The 17,233-nt window shown below is 44.7% G+C and overlaps 1 protein-coding gene across 7 annotated transcripts in view; it reads right to left on the bottom strand.

Moving 5' to 3' along the window:
• Dcun1d4 (defective in cullin neddylation 1 domain containing 4) overlaps positions 1–17,233 on the bottom strand; it is a 76,667-nt gene that overhangs the window by 30,793 nt on the left and 28,641 nt on the right. For 5 of the 7 annotated variants that reach the window (XM_021163557.1, XM_021163560.2, XM_021163559.2 and 2 more), the window contains 4 exons: positions 16,071–16,141; positions 15,860–15,899; positions 6,785–6,899; positions 4,266–4,357 (listed from right to left, as the gene is read on the bottom strand). In XM_021163557.1, coding sequence (XP_021019216.1) covers positions 4,266–4,357; positions 6,785–6,899; positions 15,860–15,899; positions 16,071–16,141 — 318 coding nt within the window. The remainder of the gene's footprint in view (positions 1–4,265; positions 4,358–6,784; positions 6,900–15,859; positions 15,900–16,070; positions 16,142–17,233) is intronic. The other 2 variants (XM_029477541.1, XM_029477542.1) reach the window with 2 other exon arrangements.

Raw genomic sequence — 17,233 nt, 5'->3', positions numbered from 1 at the left:
CCTGAGGCCTGAAGGAAGATCTGATGAATCCACCCTATTCTCTCTTTACAGATGGGGGTTCCAGGTCTCACACTCTCTGCATATTGTCTGGCTGTGGTCTCTGCATTTGTCCCCGTCTGCTGCAGGAAGAAGCTTTGCTGATGATGGCTGAGGAAGGCAACTGACGTGTGAGTACAGCAGATTGTCAATGGGAGGCATTTTACTGCTACGATTTCGCTTTAGAACAGGAGTATGTGGTTTTATCCTTGGTCTCTGGGCTACCTAGTTTTAAGTTCTTGTTGACACCAAGCAGTGACAGGTATGGGTTCCATCTGTGGAGTGAGCCTTAGGTCACATCAGATATTGGTTGGTTACTCCCATAAGCTCTGTGCCACTGGAAGTAACACACCACAGTCAGAGGAGAGGGTGTGTGGCTAGGTGGTTAGCTTTCTCTTTTGGTAGCATGCTGAGTACTTTCCTGTAGCAAAGACACCAGAATGTAGGGGTGAAGGTTCTATGTGGGCACCAGCTCAGCGTCTGCATGTTCAATGATTTGTGTGTTTGTTGTCTTCAGCACTGGGGCCTTGCTATCAGACTGTGGAGAGCAACTTACAGTCTTAGCAACGGCCTGGGCTGTCTGAGGATTCCCGTGGGCCCTTTGGCCAACATCAGTTAGATGTAATTCAATCCCTGGCCTAGAGCTTCATTTGGTGACAAGAGATAGCCAGTTAGAGTTCTATTTCCTCCATCACTGGCAACTTTATCTAGATTACTTTCATATGTGAACATGTTTTAGGAAGCTTCCACTGTGTTAGGACTCCATATTATCGCTCAAATGGTCCTTAATTTTTAGCTCTCTCCCCCATGTTTCCTTATGGGAAGACCTAGTTCACCGTGGGTGGTACTGCCTCTGTAAGGTGGTCCTGTGTGCTATAGGAAAGCAGACTGAGTAAGCTCTGCTCCAAAGCCTCTGAGTAAATTCCTGCCCTGACTTCCCGCAGTGATGGATTGAACCTGAAAGTCCTAAATTTCTCCACAAGTTGCTTTCAGTCACGGAGTGTATCGATGCAAAATAAACACTGAGAGGGATTATGGATATATTTTAGAGTAAACCCATCAGTTCATCTCTAGAATTAAGAGGATAACTTTTTTCAAGCAAGGATGTGCCTCACACAAATACACCACTGATCAAGCAGGGTGGTCTGAAGGAAGGGCGGGAGGAAGACGTACGACGACAAAAGCATCTGTATTTAAATAATGAGTTGTGCGATACCCTGGCTTACTCGGCATTGGAGGGAAAGTGGGAAATGCAGATTGTGAGAAAAGTCAAAAAGCTAAGTGATGGCCCCCACGTCCCTGCCCCTTAAACAGGGAGTCTAACTAAACACATCTAACTTCTCCTGACAGCCCAAGGCCCTCAAGCCGAAGTTCTCATGATAGGACCAGGACACCTCACTGCAGTGAGAGGTTTTCCTTGGCTCTCTTTGGTGGTTTGACCCATATCTTCCCAAAAGACGCTTTCATATTTTTATGAATGCCCACTTTAGTATTTTACAAATTTTCATAAATATGAAATATTTTATATAATCTATAAAAAATTTTAAAATACATTTTATACTATTTCTTCCTGGTCTCTAATCCCATTTTGTTTTGTTTTGTTTTGTTTTTTCCTTTTTTTCCCCCCTCATGGACCAAAGGACAAATACAGAACTTAACTCAAAATAGCCTAAGGACTTATAGTCACAGTTTACATAAATAATATGACCTACACATGTGAGCTATATTGGAGCACTGTTTAAAAAATAAATAAAAAAATTTTAAAACCTGTAAAAAACTACCCTGACTTCTTATTGTTGACTTCAGAAATTAGAAGGTATCTGATAAACTGTTAATATAAAATTGAGTATTTCCATTTTTTAGAAGGACTTGAAACTAAACTCTGCCTTTTCCCTGAGCCAATCCTATGTCCAAATTAGAATAAGGAATAAATGTCCAACCAGACACTAGGAGGAGGGAGTCCCAGAGGAAAGGGTTTATTTACTGAATGTCTGGAATCAGTGACTGAGTTTACACTGGTCTGGAAAGCTGAGAAACCCCACCTTAGCGTGTGTTAAGCCATGCTGGCCTTGGGCTACGGGCTCCACGGAGCAGCAGTAGAACTGGAGTCTCTGGACCTGAGACCACTCATAGGAACCCTGCTACCCAAGGCCTTACTCTGCCCACCCTCACTTCAGGTTAAAAGGCAGGGAGAGTGCTTTTACCCTCGGCCCAACCAGCACACTTGCTCCAGGGCCACCCTTGTGGAGCCTCACAGCCTTCACCTACAGATTCACGACACAGTGCACACCCAAGTCCACTGTGGTGCCTCTCACAGCCTATGACCAACTGCTCTTCTAGGAGCATGTTTCCTAGAGAGAGGGAATGTGGTGCCAAAGAAGGCTTTCAGTCACCCCCAATCTGAAGGCACTTTTCCTACTGATAAGGCACGAAAGAAGAAAAGGATAAAGTGGGGGAGGGTGTAAGGGACTATGAACACACAGATAAACTCACCCACACACACTCTGAGGGATGAGTGTCATAGTTGCCCAGCAGGGACCCCAAGGAAGCTAAAGAATGTGGCTGTACTTTTAATTCCAAAATGTCAGCTTCTGAAGTCAAAGAAAAGCAAGCAAGATAGCAATTCCATCCTGCCCTCTTTAAAAAAAAAAAAAAAAAAAGATCTTTTTTTCATCTGCATTTAGAGAAAAACATACACTCAAAAAATTACTATACCAGGTTTTGCTTAAATTTTCCATTTTATAACATATTTTCATGGAGATAAATGTGACCCAATATAGGCCACCAAATATCCTCCTAACCCAGTAAGAATGTGGAACAGCTCTTCATTCACTCAGCCTTTTCTACAGCCATGGGAACTGCCAATCACTTGTACATCCAACTAGGAATGCCTTCAAAGACACATGTTCTAATGAAGCATGGAAACAGATACACTCCAAACCCAGGAAGTCTCTCCAATGCTCATGCCCTGCACACAAAATCCAGCTGGGACTTCACCAGGTGTACAGAGGCTCTTCACAAAGACGAAACGCTAAGTGAAAACTAAGGAAGTTGGGGCTGTGTCCTTTCAACAACACTGGCCCCCACCCCCATATGCACACAAAAAATTCTCCCAGCACATGTCTACAAATCCCAGCACCTGGTCCCCGTGGTCAGTTTCTCACCCGAGTAAAGAGTCCAGTGAGAGCAAGGGAAACAGAAAATCAACCTTTATATTCAATGTGGGACAAGTTATGACAACTTCCTGCAGAAGTGCAGAGAAGGCCAAAAAGCTGCTGTCACTCAGGAGCCCCGGCCTGGATCTCACTGGTCAGCATCTGTTGGTAGGGAGTACACAGAAGGGAAGAGAAGAACGCAGCCGCAGCCGTCCCTGTAGAGGGATGGCTGAGCCGTTTCTGGCATCCTGGGGACAGCAGAGATTGTCAAGCAGCAGCCAGGGGATGTCAGGGAGAACGGCATGAATGAGCTGCTCCAATCATTTCTAAGTAAGACAACCAGAGACACGTGGGACTCGGTCTAGAACTAAGACTGGTGATACAAACGTGGGTGTGAAGGCTGTTCAAACAGTCAAGATGACTGTGCTAAAGTTCAACGGTCAGGTTGAAAAGGCCTAAGATATGGTGAGGAAGACGGAAGGTCAGAAAACCTCCGGCCAGACAAGATTCTCCCTCAGTCTCTTAGCACCAGGCACAGACCACAGGGCCCAGGCTGCAACGCACCATCACCAGTCACAGAAAACTGCAAAAACGTAACTCCACCTTAAGACATTTTAAAGGACAAAGTAACCATTTTCTGCCAGATGATCTTCCAAAATAGAGACACTGGGTACAAGGAAACCCCACTGCACCATGCTGAAGTTCAAAATAGCAATGCTTATTTTAACTTGGAGGCTTAACCAAGTAATTACCCATTATCAGTACTCTAACTAGGTTTTGTAGCCATTGAGAGGTTGCTCCCAAGGGCATTTCATCTTTTCAGTTCGGGTCTAGAGTTCTCAGTTCTTGGGTTTAGCTGCTGGCTATAAATAGGGTATTAGTGATGGGCTCCAACTACATCTCTTTCTTTTGTTCTGACTCTGTCACTAGCTATGACCCTATCCCAGCGCGCGTGCGCACACACACACACACACACAAAATCTAAAAGTACATGCTTTAAAATTCTGTAATCTCTTCTAAGATGCCCCTTATTTCCCTAAGGATCGGTTTTATATGGCACAGGTCATTACCTACCTGCATATTCATAAAACCACTCCAGGCACCGCTTACTGGAGAAAGCCTCTTCTTCAGTCTTTATTCTAGTTGACTCGTATTTCCTATACATGCTACAAATTGAAAAAGCACCTTTATGTTATTTAAAGACACTGGGTTCAAGTAGCAGGTAATTTTCACTTTGGCCTAAATCAGCCGTCCATTCCACCAAGGCATAAGTATGCTTTAAACATTCTACTTCCTGCATTTTTAAGCACTAGCAGTTTCATAACTAGTACTGAAATACACCCAATACTTTAATAAAGAATTAAACAGTAAGTACCTAATACAACTATCTTATCAATAACCAATTAGAGTTAAATAGATTAGGTATTTAATAAACTTTCCTCTGCCTCACAACCTAGAATTCAGTATAGAAAGATTTTAAGTAAAATATCGCAAGAAATTAGGCATTAAAAATGATCCTTTAAAAACATTAATTATTCCTATCTCTCTATCAAGTTCTGATTTCTGTGTCATGAGTTAAGCACAGGCACAGGCTAAAGAGGAATTTGTCAGTAATGATGCCAGAAAACCTTACACAAATGAAGAGAAACATCGACTCATGCCCAATATTCTAGAACTAAATTAATCCAAGTGCAAGGCTGAAAAAAACCATCTCTCTGGTGGTTCCTGTATTACCATAACCCTTTCGCCTCAGGAGAGAGAGCAGATCCCTGGCTCCTAGTTCTCCACTGTAAGCCTGCTAGGCAGCAGGGTTAGGGACACTGAGTGACAGAGCAGTCCTGCAACTCTGGAGTCCCTCACCCTGTGACATGCCCGAGAAGAGCTTCCCACATAGGGAGACAGGAGCAGGGGTTTCAAACTATGAGTTAGGTACAAAACATGTACACAGTTTAACCTATCACATATACCCAGGTATATTAATATCTATGGGTATAATTTTCATTTGTATAACAAATAATTCTCTTAGGAATTTACCTGAACATTTACTTGAGAGTGACCTGCGCAGACCTCTGACATAAATGCTTACATCTACTACCTCTAGATGCTGGTGGTGGAAAGTATCAAGTTATCTAAACTACAAACCCCAAGTTCTCATTCTACACAAGCTAAGGCTCAAAGAGAAAGGGATAAAAGCACTCCTGTCTTAGCTCAGAGCCCGTTACTCATCAATAAACTTGAAGTTCTCTGGTATGGTAGCATTAAATTAAGAATTCTCTATAAATAAAATTTGCCCAAAACCATACAATGGAACAATAATGCAGCAGCTAAAGAAACAAAATATTGGTGCACATTATCATACAGATGAGCCTTAAAAATATCCCAGTAACTAAAAAGACAGGAAACACAGAAGACCACTTAGACAAAATGCTGTAACAGCGAGCCTAGGCTGCCACAAAGTACAAGAGCAACTGGCTGGGATGGCGGAAATGTTCCAACACTGGCTTGTAAGGACAGTCTGTACAACTCAGTAACTTAAAAGCACACTGAATTAGACACTTAGACTGTATCGACTTGATGGATCTAAATAAAGTCACTAAAAGGCCAAGAATCAGACTCAAAAACTTCACCTAACTGCCAATGCTTAAGCTGGCTTTTCCATAGCACAATATCATACCAAATTATGCTGAAGAAAAAAAAAAAATACAGCACAGATGCCTACATGAGTGTGAGAATTTATCAGTTCCCTGATGCAAAGTACTTAGCTTTGTAAAATTGAAAACCACTGGCCAGAGGACAGCTGGTGATTATCTCAGAAGCCACTCTGGTCTCCTGGCTAGCATTTGCTGCTGAGATACTAACTGTGGCGTTATTTTCATTTTTGCTGCCCATCTCTGCTCCTCCAACTGGGTTGAAACAAATGAAGCATGACCGCAAGAAAGAAACCAAACTCATCTAACTCCCTCCACTTAAAGAGGAACACTGCAGTCCAAGGATGAAACGACCCACACAGCAGGCAGGAATGGGGAAAGACAGAAACTGAAGAAAAGACAGACACGACATGAAATTTGACATGTGAAGAAAGAAAAAGTTAAGGTTAAAGGCAAAACAATAAAGATACCTAAGAAGAACATGAAAAGCATGGCGTTCTTGGCATCACCATGGTTAACATGTAACCTGTCTGAGTAGTATTTAAATAGCCTTGTTTTTCAGTTTTCATTAAATTCTCAGCCCTATGAGAAGAAACTTTGACTGGCTGACAATCTGGGAGGACACTCAAAGCAGCTGCCTCACTCTGGCGGTGTGACTACAGCTAGTGAGACCCTCTCTGAAGGACAGACACCCAGTACTCCATACGACAGGCTACGCCAGCCAGGCTTCAGTGGAAATAAACTGATGTTTCACCCAAGTCCCAGAGAATCAATTGATTAGATGAAACTAATTTCTAATAACTCAGATTGCCTATTTTCTTTCTTAAATACAAACCAAGACATAAAATAAGCATCATGAAATAATTATACTTTGAAGAATCATCTACAGAAACAGAGGACTCCGGCCCACCTGCATGCTCTGGGTCCGTGGCCTTTGCACCCTACCTGTCATGCCTGCTTTTTTTGGCAGATAAGTCGTCTCCAGAGGCAGGTCTTCTCTTTTTCCTGGGTGGCATCACTTTGCTAAAGCAGTCCGAAGAACTGCAAGAGTGCAGGCTTCCTACGGAACAAATTTGGAGCACACAAAATTGAGGCATGGCATACGCAATACTTCCAAACACAGTCACCACTAAACAACTAACCCCAAGGCCTACCTGCCCTGTGAGGTGGTTAGACATCGTCCCCAAGGCCTACCTGCCCTGTGAGGTGGTTAGACATCGTCCCCAAGACCTACCTGCCCTGTGAAGTGGTCAGACATCGTCAGGACCATTACACAGAGAAGCAGGTTTTAGTTTCTCCTTTAGGAAAACGGTCTAGTCAAGAAATAAACCTTCCATTACACAAATCAATAAACCCCACCCCCCTCCCACAGCAGGAGCAGAGGTGAGCTTCACTGTCAAGGTGGCACTCAGGGAAATCACTTCTTACACGGCAATGTCCTTCAAGACAAACCGTCTTCCCGTCACAGACACGCACTTCATGAGGCAAAGCTGACTAAACAGCAACCCTACCTGAACACACACAAGCACACTAGTCTGAACACGGGCTTCAAGGGACATTGGATAGGGAGGGTGGGGGGTTTGGGAGGTGGGCAGAAATCTGACTTTAAAACAGAAGGCTCATGTCAACTGTTCCCTGTTTCTGCCACTTGCGAATGACTGCCTCCTTCAGCTAGGGCTCATGTGAGGAAGTGTAACTGTAACTTAGAAAGGGTATGAAAATCTGGCGATAGTAACACCGACATATCCACAGGGCTCCAGACTCTGTTTTCAACCCTTGCATGGACACACTCAGTCACGCTCCTAGTGTAAAGGACTGTGAAGAAAGAGGCACAACTGAGAAGAGAAAGCTGGACCCAGGAGAGTGGCTGTCTCACTGAAGACACTCAGACCGTGATTAGAAGATGTTAGATACCCCGTCTGGGTACGAGTGCCACTGGACACAGTGCTCAATTCTCACAAGAGCCCCGCACACGATAGGCAATGGTAATTCTCTACATAACAGCTCGGAGAAGCTGGCATCAGGCAACTTTCTAAGATCTCTAAAATGGTTAAAAGGCTGTGGATAGCCCATGCTGCAAGCATCCAAGGCTACAGCAACCCACGGTCAAAGTCAGCTTTCCAGCTAACACTGTAGCATGGGCAACTGCTCACCTATTTTAGGCATCTTATTCTGTTATCATTTGAAGAATGGTAAAGGTATCTCTCTTGTTGATTCTCTCACAATTATGAAGACAAGCATCCATCCGGCAAACATTTGAAGACACACTGTGTGTAGGTGTGTGCAGCCTAATGGTAAGGGAACTCGAGTGGTCAGTGCAAAGCCAGCTCTCGCCCACCATCAGCTGTAAGCTCTGTAACCCCTAACCCTAGGAAGTACAGCTATTCAAGAGGCCAAAAAGGAAGGTTAACAACCTGGAAGAACACAGGAAAAGGAAGTTAATAACTTCTATGATGTCTCAGAAACCAGAGGAGACTCTAGGGTGGGAGCAGTGGCTCTATGGCCACATGAAGGCTGGCCGCTGTGTGAGATGACTCAAGCTACATTTAGTAGTAAAGAGCTAGGATGGGGGCCAGATCACAGTCAGCTGGGAGGTGTGACAAGCCAGGCAAGAGTGGTCAGCAGTCAGAGCCACGACCTACTGAGAGCAATGATGAGCTGGAGCCAAACCCTGGCTCACTCTTAGGCTTGTACCGCTCTGCTGCATTTCAGGGTCTCCCATATGGACTCAAGTCCTCAGCCCATCCTGGACAGTCCCTGGACATCAGAGCCCAGACCTGACTTCCAGCAGGTTTAGACAGATCCCAGCTACCTTACCTGGAGCCTAACTACATCTGTCCTAGAGTGAAAAGTCCCTCAGAGATACAAAGCTTGCTCTATCTCTCACAGCAGCAGCTGAGAACAGGCAAAGAGCCAGAGCGGGTGCTGCCTACCACCTGACACACTCAATTCACCTTCCTTACAAAGAAGTCTCCAGTTCTCAAACCACACTCCATCGTGTGCCAAGGTTCAACCACTGCACTGACCTAAGCTTCCAAGGACTATCAGCCTCGAAGATGAGGCTAACCTTGCTTACCGATGCTTGGCGACCTAACTGTATAGCCTGAGGCAGAGTCCAGAACTGGGGGTATGCCTACTGTTGCGGTGGGCTTCCACTGCCCTGGAGAGACACACACGTGAGGGAAAGGCAGTTCCTTCCCAGAGAATCTGGTCTAGCAGCAGCCTTTCCCTCGCACGGTATTTACAGAACACAGGAAAACACACTTATCTCCTCAGTCCATGAGGAATGAGCACTTGAAAATAATGTCTCCTCCCTCCAATAAACCATAATCCATTCGCTCCTTTAGCACCTGCTTCTTCAGACACAGCAACACCATGTCTGCTTTCACCGACCCTACTCACCACAGTAGCACATCTTTGTAAGCACACAAACATCAACCAATCTCCTTACATGGTTTTCTTACTGAGTGTCTTAGTTTGTGTTTCATTGCTGTGGAGAGACACCATGACCACGGCAACTCTTACAAAAGAAAACATATAACTGGGGCTGTCTTACAGTTTCAGAGGTTTAGTCCATTATCATCATGGTGGGCAACATAGCAGCATGCAGGCAGATATGGTCTAGAAAAGGAGCTGAGAGTTCTACGCCTTGAACCATAGGCAGCAGCAGGAGGAGAATGTGTACCACACTGAGCATAGCTTGACCTCAAAGTCCATCCCCACAATGACACACCTCCTCCAAGGCCACACCTCCAACAGTGCCATTCCCTCTGGGCCAAGCATTTAAACACGTGAGTCTATGGGGTCATACCTAGTCAATCCATTACACCGAAGCTTTCTTCTCTAAGTTTTACAAACCATTTCTTTTCTCATATCTGTGTAGACCTTACTCATATCCTCAAGTTTGGCACCTTACTTTATTCAAAACTTTTATTTCCTAGCTAGGAAATATGACTTTGTTTTAGATCTTTCTGCTCTAAGTATTTTTATAAGTGAGTAACTGTTACTGGCCATTTTCCACAAATATGCCATGACTACTCTCTGATGACCACTATTCAAATATTCTGTCCTGCCCCTACACAGCTGCCTCACAAGACAGATGGAGAAAATACAGACTCATAGAGAATTCCCCAGGCTATGGAGAAAGCTGTTTTGCATGTTCACAATTTACCAACAAGACCTGCAGTCTGGGGTCAACCGCGCATACAGAAGTTCTGCCCAACATCCACCTGCTGCCTCCTCTGCTCCTCCCTTTGCCGGCAGATCCAACCACTAGGACTTCCTAAAGTACATCGTGGACAGAAGTGCTCAAGGCCTATTGATAGCCTGTGCTCACTCACTCAGGAGGCTCAGGCAGAAAGGAGACAAGTTCAACATGGGCTACCGAAGGAAGTTAAAGATTAAGACACAGCCTCAAAACAACAACAACAATACAGGAAAGGGAAAGAAAAAGCACATCCTTGTTTGTGGCTTCCTGTTGGTTCACTCATAATATATGCAGCAAACGTAATAATTTATAATAGTGAAATACACTTTACTCAACTCCATACGCAGGATTCACTGGACAAATGTGTTCATAGAACTGCATAAATTGAGGTGCTAAAGTCAGAGCGTTTCAGGATACTGAAACACCTGAGTAGCTACTGCGCCAAAGCTCCCGGTCTACCTCCCCAGTCATCAGCAAGACTGACTTCATGTCCACTGGCAGGTAGAGAACATGCTCCTTAAAATGACTAAGATAACTCCGTTTACAATTTAAAAAATGTTTACATCTAAATGAATGTTCTACAAATTCTTATGTATTTCTATCAATAAATTTAGCCTCCAAGCTTAGATACGTACGTTACTTCCATTTAATTATACCTTAACAGAAAATAAAATCCGAAAGTAGATAGTACAAGCAAGAACTCCTATGAATTTACTTACTTCAGAAAACAGGCTACTACCCACATGACATTCTAGGTGGTGGGGGGGGGGGTGCAAAGCCACAGACACAGCACTTCTCCTTACAGCATGGGGTTAGGACCTCAGGAAAGCCAGGCAAATGCACTACTGCTGACCAGCATCCCAGCCCTTGAGCTTTCAGGGACAGTGTCTTGCTGTGAGACAGTGTCTTATGTCTCAGGCTGGGTCAGGCTGTCCTTGAACTCTCATTCCATCAGCCTCAGCCTCTAGAATGCTGGGACTGCAGACACAGGTTTCTTCTAAATAGTGTGGCATTTAAATAATCACTAAAGAGACAATAACAATAAAATTTAGGGCCAGCAAGACAGCACATGCAATAAACGCATTTGTCACAAAACCTTGGCAACCTGACCTTGATTTCAAGGAATCCACATGAAGATGGAAAGAAAGAACCTATCCCAGAGAGTTCTCTGGGGACACACACATACACTCTCACAAGCACAATTTTAAAACCCAACTGTTTTTTTTCCTGAAAGTTTGAATTCGGTTTTTTTATTCAGTATTTCAAGAGAAAACTTTTATCTGTTTAATTAAGCCAATTACTGTAGCCTTTCTTCCCACATTCAACAATTTAGAATACTGCTGGCATTTTTTAGTAGGTCTATTTTAGTATTTTAGTATTGTCTCAGAAAATCAAGTTTTAAAGACAACTTGAGGTCACCTGGATAAGACAAAGGCCTTTGATTTAGTTTACCCATCCTGCTGGCAGTTTACCTTGGGACATGAATTCACCAGTGGGTATCTGAGTCGGGTCTTCTGGCTTCCGGTAATCACCGTACATTATAAGCTTCAGCAAGAATCCCAGTAGAGTGGATTTCCCATAAGACTTGGCAACTTGTAGCCCAGTCTCTATTCATTCCCAAGCAAGAGGACAAGGCTATTTCTGATTTGTCCAAAATGCACACCTTCATTTTGGTTAGCCTGCTGTCTCAGTTCATGACACTGTGTGCGGCTCATTCTGCCCTGTCAAGAGTCTTCAGGAAGCTCACTCCACTGAGTGAACTCACTCAATGTCAGAGATTTCAGTTTCGGCTGATAAATACATAGCAGTCTCAGACATCTCACCAGTACATAGGATCTTATTGCATTATCTTGAACACATCAGTGATTACCCATTCAAAAACTGGTAACTGTTTTTTTAAGATTTATTATATGTAAGTACACTGTAGCTGCCTTCAGACACTCCAGAAGAGGGTGTCAGATCTCATTAGAGATGGTTGTGAGCCATCATGTGGTTGCTGGGATTTGAACTCAAGACCTTTGCAAGAGCAGTCAGCACTCTTACCAATGAGCCATCTCTCTAGCCCAAAACTAGTAACTTTTAAATGAACCAAATGTTCCTATTTTAGGACAAAAGAAATCCCCTTTATCTCTAAGTAAGAGGGACTCCGGCACATACCGTTACTTTTCCTGACTTTTTCTTCTTTCCTCTGTGCTTTTCTCTTGTTCACCATTTCTCTATTTTCGAGCTACTTTTGCTCAGACTTATCTCCCTATCTGTCCCATGGAAGATCAGAGCACAAGGCAGCACATGAGATGCTCTGCCTCTGACATGGCCTTGGCTCTACTGCACATAATGCTTAGTGCTCAGATTCCCAAGTGCTGGACCAAGACAGTCCAAGGAAACACCTGCTCATATCTCCAAGCCTCCGCTCTCTGCCTAACGTAGACAGTATACACTGGAGAGCAGGAAACACAGCAGGTGCCTTAGCCAGGTGTGGAACTGTGGTGATGGACTGGTAAACAAGCCCTGCTCAGGGGGTCCTACAAACATAAGGGCGTGAGTTTAGATCCCCAACACCCACATACAAAGGTAAGCATGGATGCATGTGCCTGTAACCTTGGCCCCAGAGGAATAGACAAAGACAGGCAGATCTGGGTGCTTGCTGGCCAGTGGAGTCTAGCCAAAACCAGTGAGCTCAAGGTTCATTGAGACTGTTTTAAAAAATAGGGTGGAGAAGCAAGTGAAGACATCTTAATGTCAACCTCTGGCCCCTACACGATCACCCAGTGTACTTGCACACATTTATACATCAGTACACACACACACATACACACACACACACATATACATACATACATACATACATACATACACACACCATACACACATACTCTCTCTATATAGATAGATAGATAGATATAGATAGATATACACCATACACGCATGCACATACATATATATACACACACACACACACATACAATACACATGCACAAGACAACACTCACCACAATATATATGGTATATGTATACAATACTCACACACACACACACACATACACATATATATACCATACACAAACATATTGTATATGTATACTCACACACATACACACACACCATGAGCACACATACAGGTGAGCACACATAAGCCATGAGCACACATACATCATGAGCACTAATCAACACAGTCCAGGCATTATGGCATGGCAGTGACCACACTTCAGACACAGCTGTGGACCAAGAGGCACACAGAGCCAGGGCCAAACACCCTTTCCTCCATTACTGCTCTTAGCTGAAACTTGGTTATCATGTTGCCATTTTCTTTGTTTGTTTGTTGTTTTTGTTTTTCAAGACAGGGTTTCTCTGTATAGCCCTGGCTGTCCTGGAACTCACTCTGTAGACCAGGCTGGCCTTGCACTCAGAAATCTGCCTGCCTCTGCCTCCCAAGTGCTGGGATTAAAGGCATGCACCACCACTGCCCGGCTAATATTGCCATTTTCAAGTTTAACACTTAGATATGAAATTACTTACTAACAATTACTCATTTAAATCTAAACTCCAAAATTAACTATATAATATTCACAAGCCAGAGGTGTTGTTACCATAGCTAAGATAATCTTAAGAGTCTTACTAATACAAAATTCTATTTTAAAAACTAAAACTACCAACTCTTAAGTTTAAAAACAAAACAAAACAAAACAAAACTTCACAACCACTGCCAGCTTCAAGCAGAGAACTGTGGTTTTCTCCTTAATTATTAACTTGACCCTAGAAATTTTATTCAAGAATTACTAAAATAGCTGAGAGTTAGGCTCAAACAAATGCACATCAGGAGGCTGCACTGGAACATATGACATATGTATGAACTGGACAATTAAGCAGCAATTTAAAAAAGAGAACAGATCCTTTTTTATTTAATGTGCTACTAAAAACGGACTGCTTGCCCTGGACCTCCTCAGCTCACCGGCCTCGGTCTGCTCCCCTGTCTCATATTCCCATGAACAGAGATCCTGTCTGGTCTGAGAGCCAGAGAAAGGATGCTGAGCAGAGAGCCAAGCTGCTCTGAGATGCAGCCATTCCAGCGGAGCGGGAAGTTGTTCTCCATTACAGGGTCAGTAGAGAGCACACAGCAGCTGTACCAGCCTGGACCCTGTGAGAGCTGACTGAGAGCCAGTACTTTCCAGCCGACTACTTCTTCAACCTCCACCTCATGGTTAAAGTTCAACTAACTCTGAGTCAGTCTGGGGAGAAGCTGAGGATGAGACCACACAATAACAATCTACCATTAAATGAAAATGTGAAAACCATGGATGCTTCAGAAGACACAACGTGTGTGAAAGTTAATCTGGGAGAGAAAAGAATACAGAAAGTAGTGCTGAGCAGAGTGACAGACTGGGAGAGCGAAGACCACCAAGTTCCACTCCCTTCACTTTGGCACTGCTCAATGCCTTCACCAAGCTGTGGCCTGAATGTGTCACTCCAAAACTCATCCCTGACAGCAAATCCCCAAAGTGCTGGAATGGAGAACTGGGGTCTCTGAGGCTGACTGGGTAATGGGCTGAAACCCCAAGGACTGAGAAAAGAACCCTGCGGGGAGCCCCCACCTCCTCCAGGGCCCCTCACCAGACAGCAATCTGTCACCTGCCTCTCCAGCCTCCAGAACTGAGAGTCAGACAGGACTATTTATAAGATACTTGCTCTAGGGTGTTGTAACAGCAGCCTGAATCAGCTAGCATGGAGCTGTAGTGATTTTCTATTTTACAGTACACTTAAAAGATTTTTGACACAAGTTTTGTAACCTAACTGGCTTAGGGAAGAGCTTCTCCAAGTCTGGTCCCTTAGTTGGCTGCATCATGACCTAGGTGCTGGTCAGATGGGCAAACACTGAGACCACACCCTGAACTTACAGCTGAGGGCTGAACTAAGGCAATCATTGCGCTGCTTAAACCCTGAGGACCTCAGGGCCAAAGCACAGCTCCAAGATCTCCACTTTCCCACCCCATTAGGTCTCAAACCTGGGACAAAGGGCTAACTGAGATGCCTATTAACATATAAAAGCTGACACAGTCTACCAGATTCTCCCAGCAGGTTACAGGGTCCTCCTGAGTGGTATAACCCAACCCTACCCTAAACTTCCTTACCCAGGGACTAGGCTGGGCTGCCCCTCCCTCTGCTGCGCTTTCCTATATAACCCAGCCATTCTGGCTACTGTCTGTCTTTTGGCCTCTTGGCCTCTTTGCCAGTGCTTCTGGTTCCCCTCTCTTGAGCTCTCTCCTCCATCCCCTCTCCTCTCATGGCCCAGTTCAGTTAGCAGGTTATGTTCAGTCTGGACCCTTCTGGATGCTTCTGGGTATGCTCTTCCTCATAGCTCCAACCAACCTTCTTCACTGCCACACCTAGGAGCAGTCAGGCACTCCACTTACTTCTTTCAATTCACTCAGGACCCCTCAGGGCAAAAACACAAACACCTTCCCAAGTTTCAAACCACTCTGGCCTGTAAGTGACACACACCTTTCCAGGGCCTTTCAGCAAGAGCCGAGATGCTTACGTAAGGAAAAGGACTGCTCCTGAAGGCTACCAGAAAAGTCTTCAGGCCCTTTGAAGAAACCAGACAGCCAGCTATCATAATCCTGCACCTCAGGAACAGAGTCCCCACTGGGAAGGAGGAGCCTTCTTACCCCAGGCCTCAAGAGTCAAGAGTCGCAACTTCTTAACTGAGGGCACTGGGGAGTGGGAGGGGCTGGTAGAGCATCCGTGGCCACCGCTTCCCTTGCACAATCACATCTCAGCGCGGTCACTTAAATGTCAGTAGTGTTATTTGCATTTACCTGTTTGGTGATCGTCTTGGCCAACGTCTTCTGTCAGATTCTGTAAGAAATATGATCGTTAACACCAAGAAATCGCACATCCTACAGTAAGCATGAAAACTCAGTATTGTCATAAGCACGTGATAACCACAGTGTAAATTCTTTTATCCAACACGCCTGCACAGAAGGACTGCTTCCAAGCTGGCGACTGTATCTTTAAAGACTGACTTACTAGCTTGTTAAGGGTATGGTAGATCTTATGAATGTTTGCCAGTGTTGAGAGATGAGAGTTCAGCTGAAAGTCTTTAAAAGAGAAGGGAGAGAAGAAACCAGTGTTAGCTATTTCTCATTCAGCAGGAAACTGCAAAAGCTCAAAAGTAAACATGTATAGTTGTCCTAGTAGCTCGACTAGCAGGACGCTTACAAGGGAACAGCGGCGTGTAACTACTGAGCCAGCCCCAGGAGTAAGCTCTGACAGCAAAGTCAAGTCTCCAACCAAATGCTAAGAGTCATGCGAGTTCATGTCAGCTCTACAGTAAAAAGAAAACACCGCAGTGGCTGTGAAACCCTGCCAGCAGCCAACCTGCATTCCTTAGGAGGATATAAATAATGTTAGGAACTCAAATGATCACGCAAATAGAAGATGGCTCAGATCTCAGAGGAAACAGGCTTGCTTTCCCATCCTTTCCCAGAATCTTGGTATAATAAGCACGCTCCAGGGCAGAAAAATGACAGAATGGTGTCCCAATGTCCAGCACTTTATAACCTAACAATGTATTTCTTCAGATTATATGGTTCTATCACAGGAATCTACCACCCTCCACCTCCCCTTAAGCACGAAGATAAAGAACTGTCTCATGAACTATTGGTTCCAGAACGCATGGTAGTGTGCAGGCCCCTGCAGGCCCTGCAACAGTGAGAATGCCAGGTTCTAAGCTATACTCCCGGGAAAGCAGCCCGGCACAGAGGAGCACCCATCCCCATCCATCCCCCACCTCTAAGCACCTCAGGACTGCGTGCTAAGTCGGGCACCAGAGACCCTACCGGCTGCTCAGTCCTAGAATCTTGCATAGCACGACTACAGTACAGGGCCAGGCTTTGCAATCTCCCGCCACAAAGGTTTCCACAGCTGAGAATGCAGCTCAGTGGTAGAGTCCTAACTCAGAATGAGTGAGGCCCTAGGTCAATCCCTAGCACCACACACATGCAGACACGTTTTTATAAAGTATGCCCACATACATATATGCAGGCTATACAGAGGCGCTAAATGGTTATTGATAATTTCATAACTGAGCCGGACGTGGTGGCACACGCCTTTAATCCCAGCACTCGGGAGGCAGAGGCAGGCAGATTTCTGAGTTCGAGGCCAGCCTGGTCTACAAAGTGAGTTCCAGG

Source organism: Mus caroli, chromosome 5 (assembly GCF_900094665.2).
Source record: "Mus caroli chromosome 5, CAROLI_EIJ_v1.1, whole genome shotgun sequence".
Classification (NCBI taxonomy): domain Eukaryota; kingdom Metazoa; phylum Chordata; class Mammalia; order Rodentia; family Muridae; genus Mus; species Mus caroli.
Note: the sequence above shows the minus strand (reverse complement) of the source record. Positions and strands in the feature narration are given on the sequence as shown.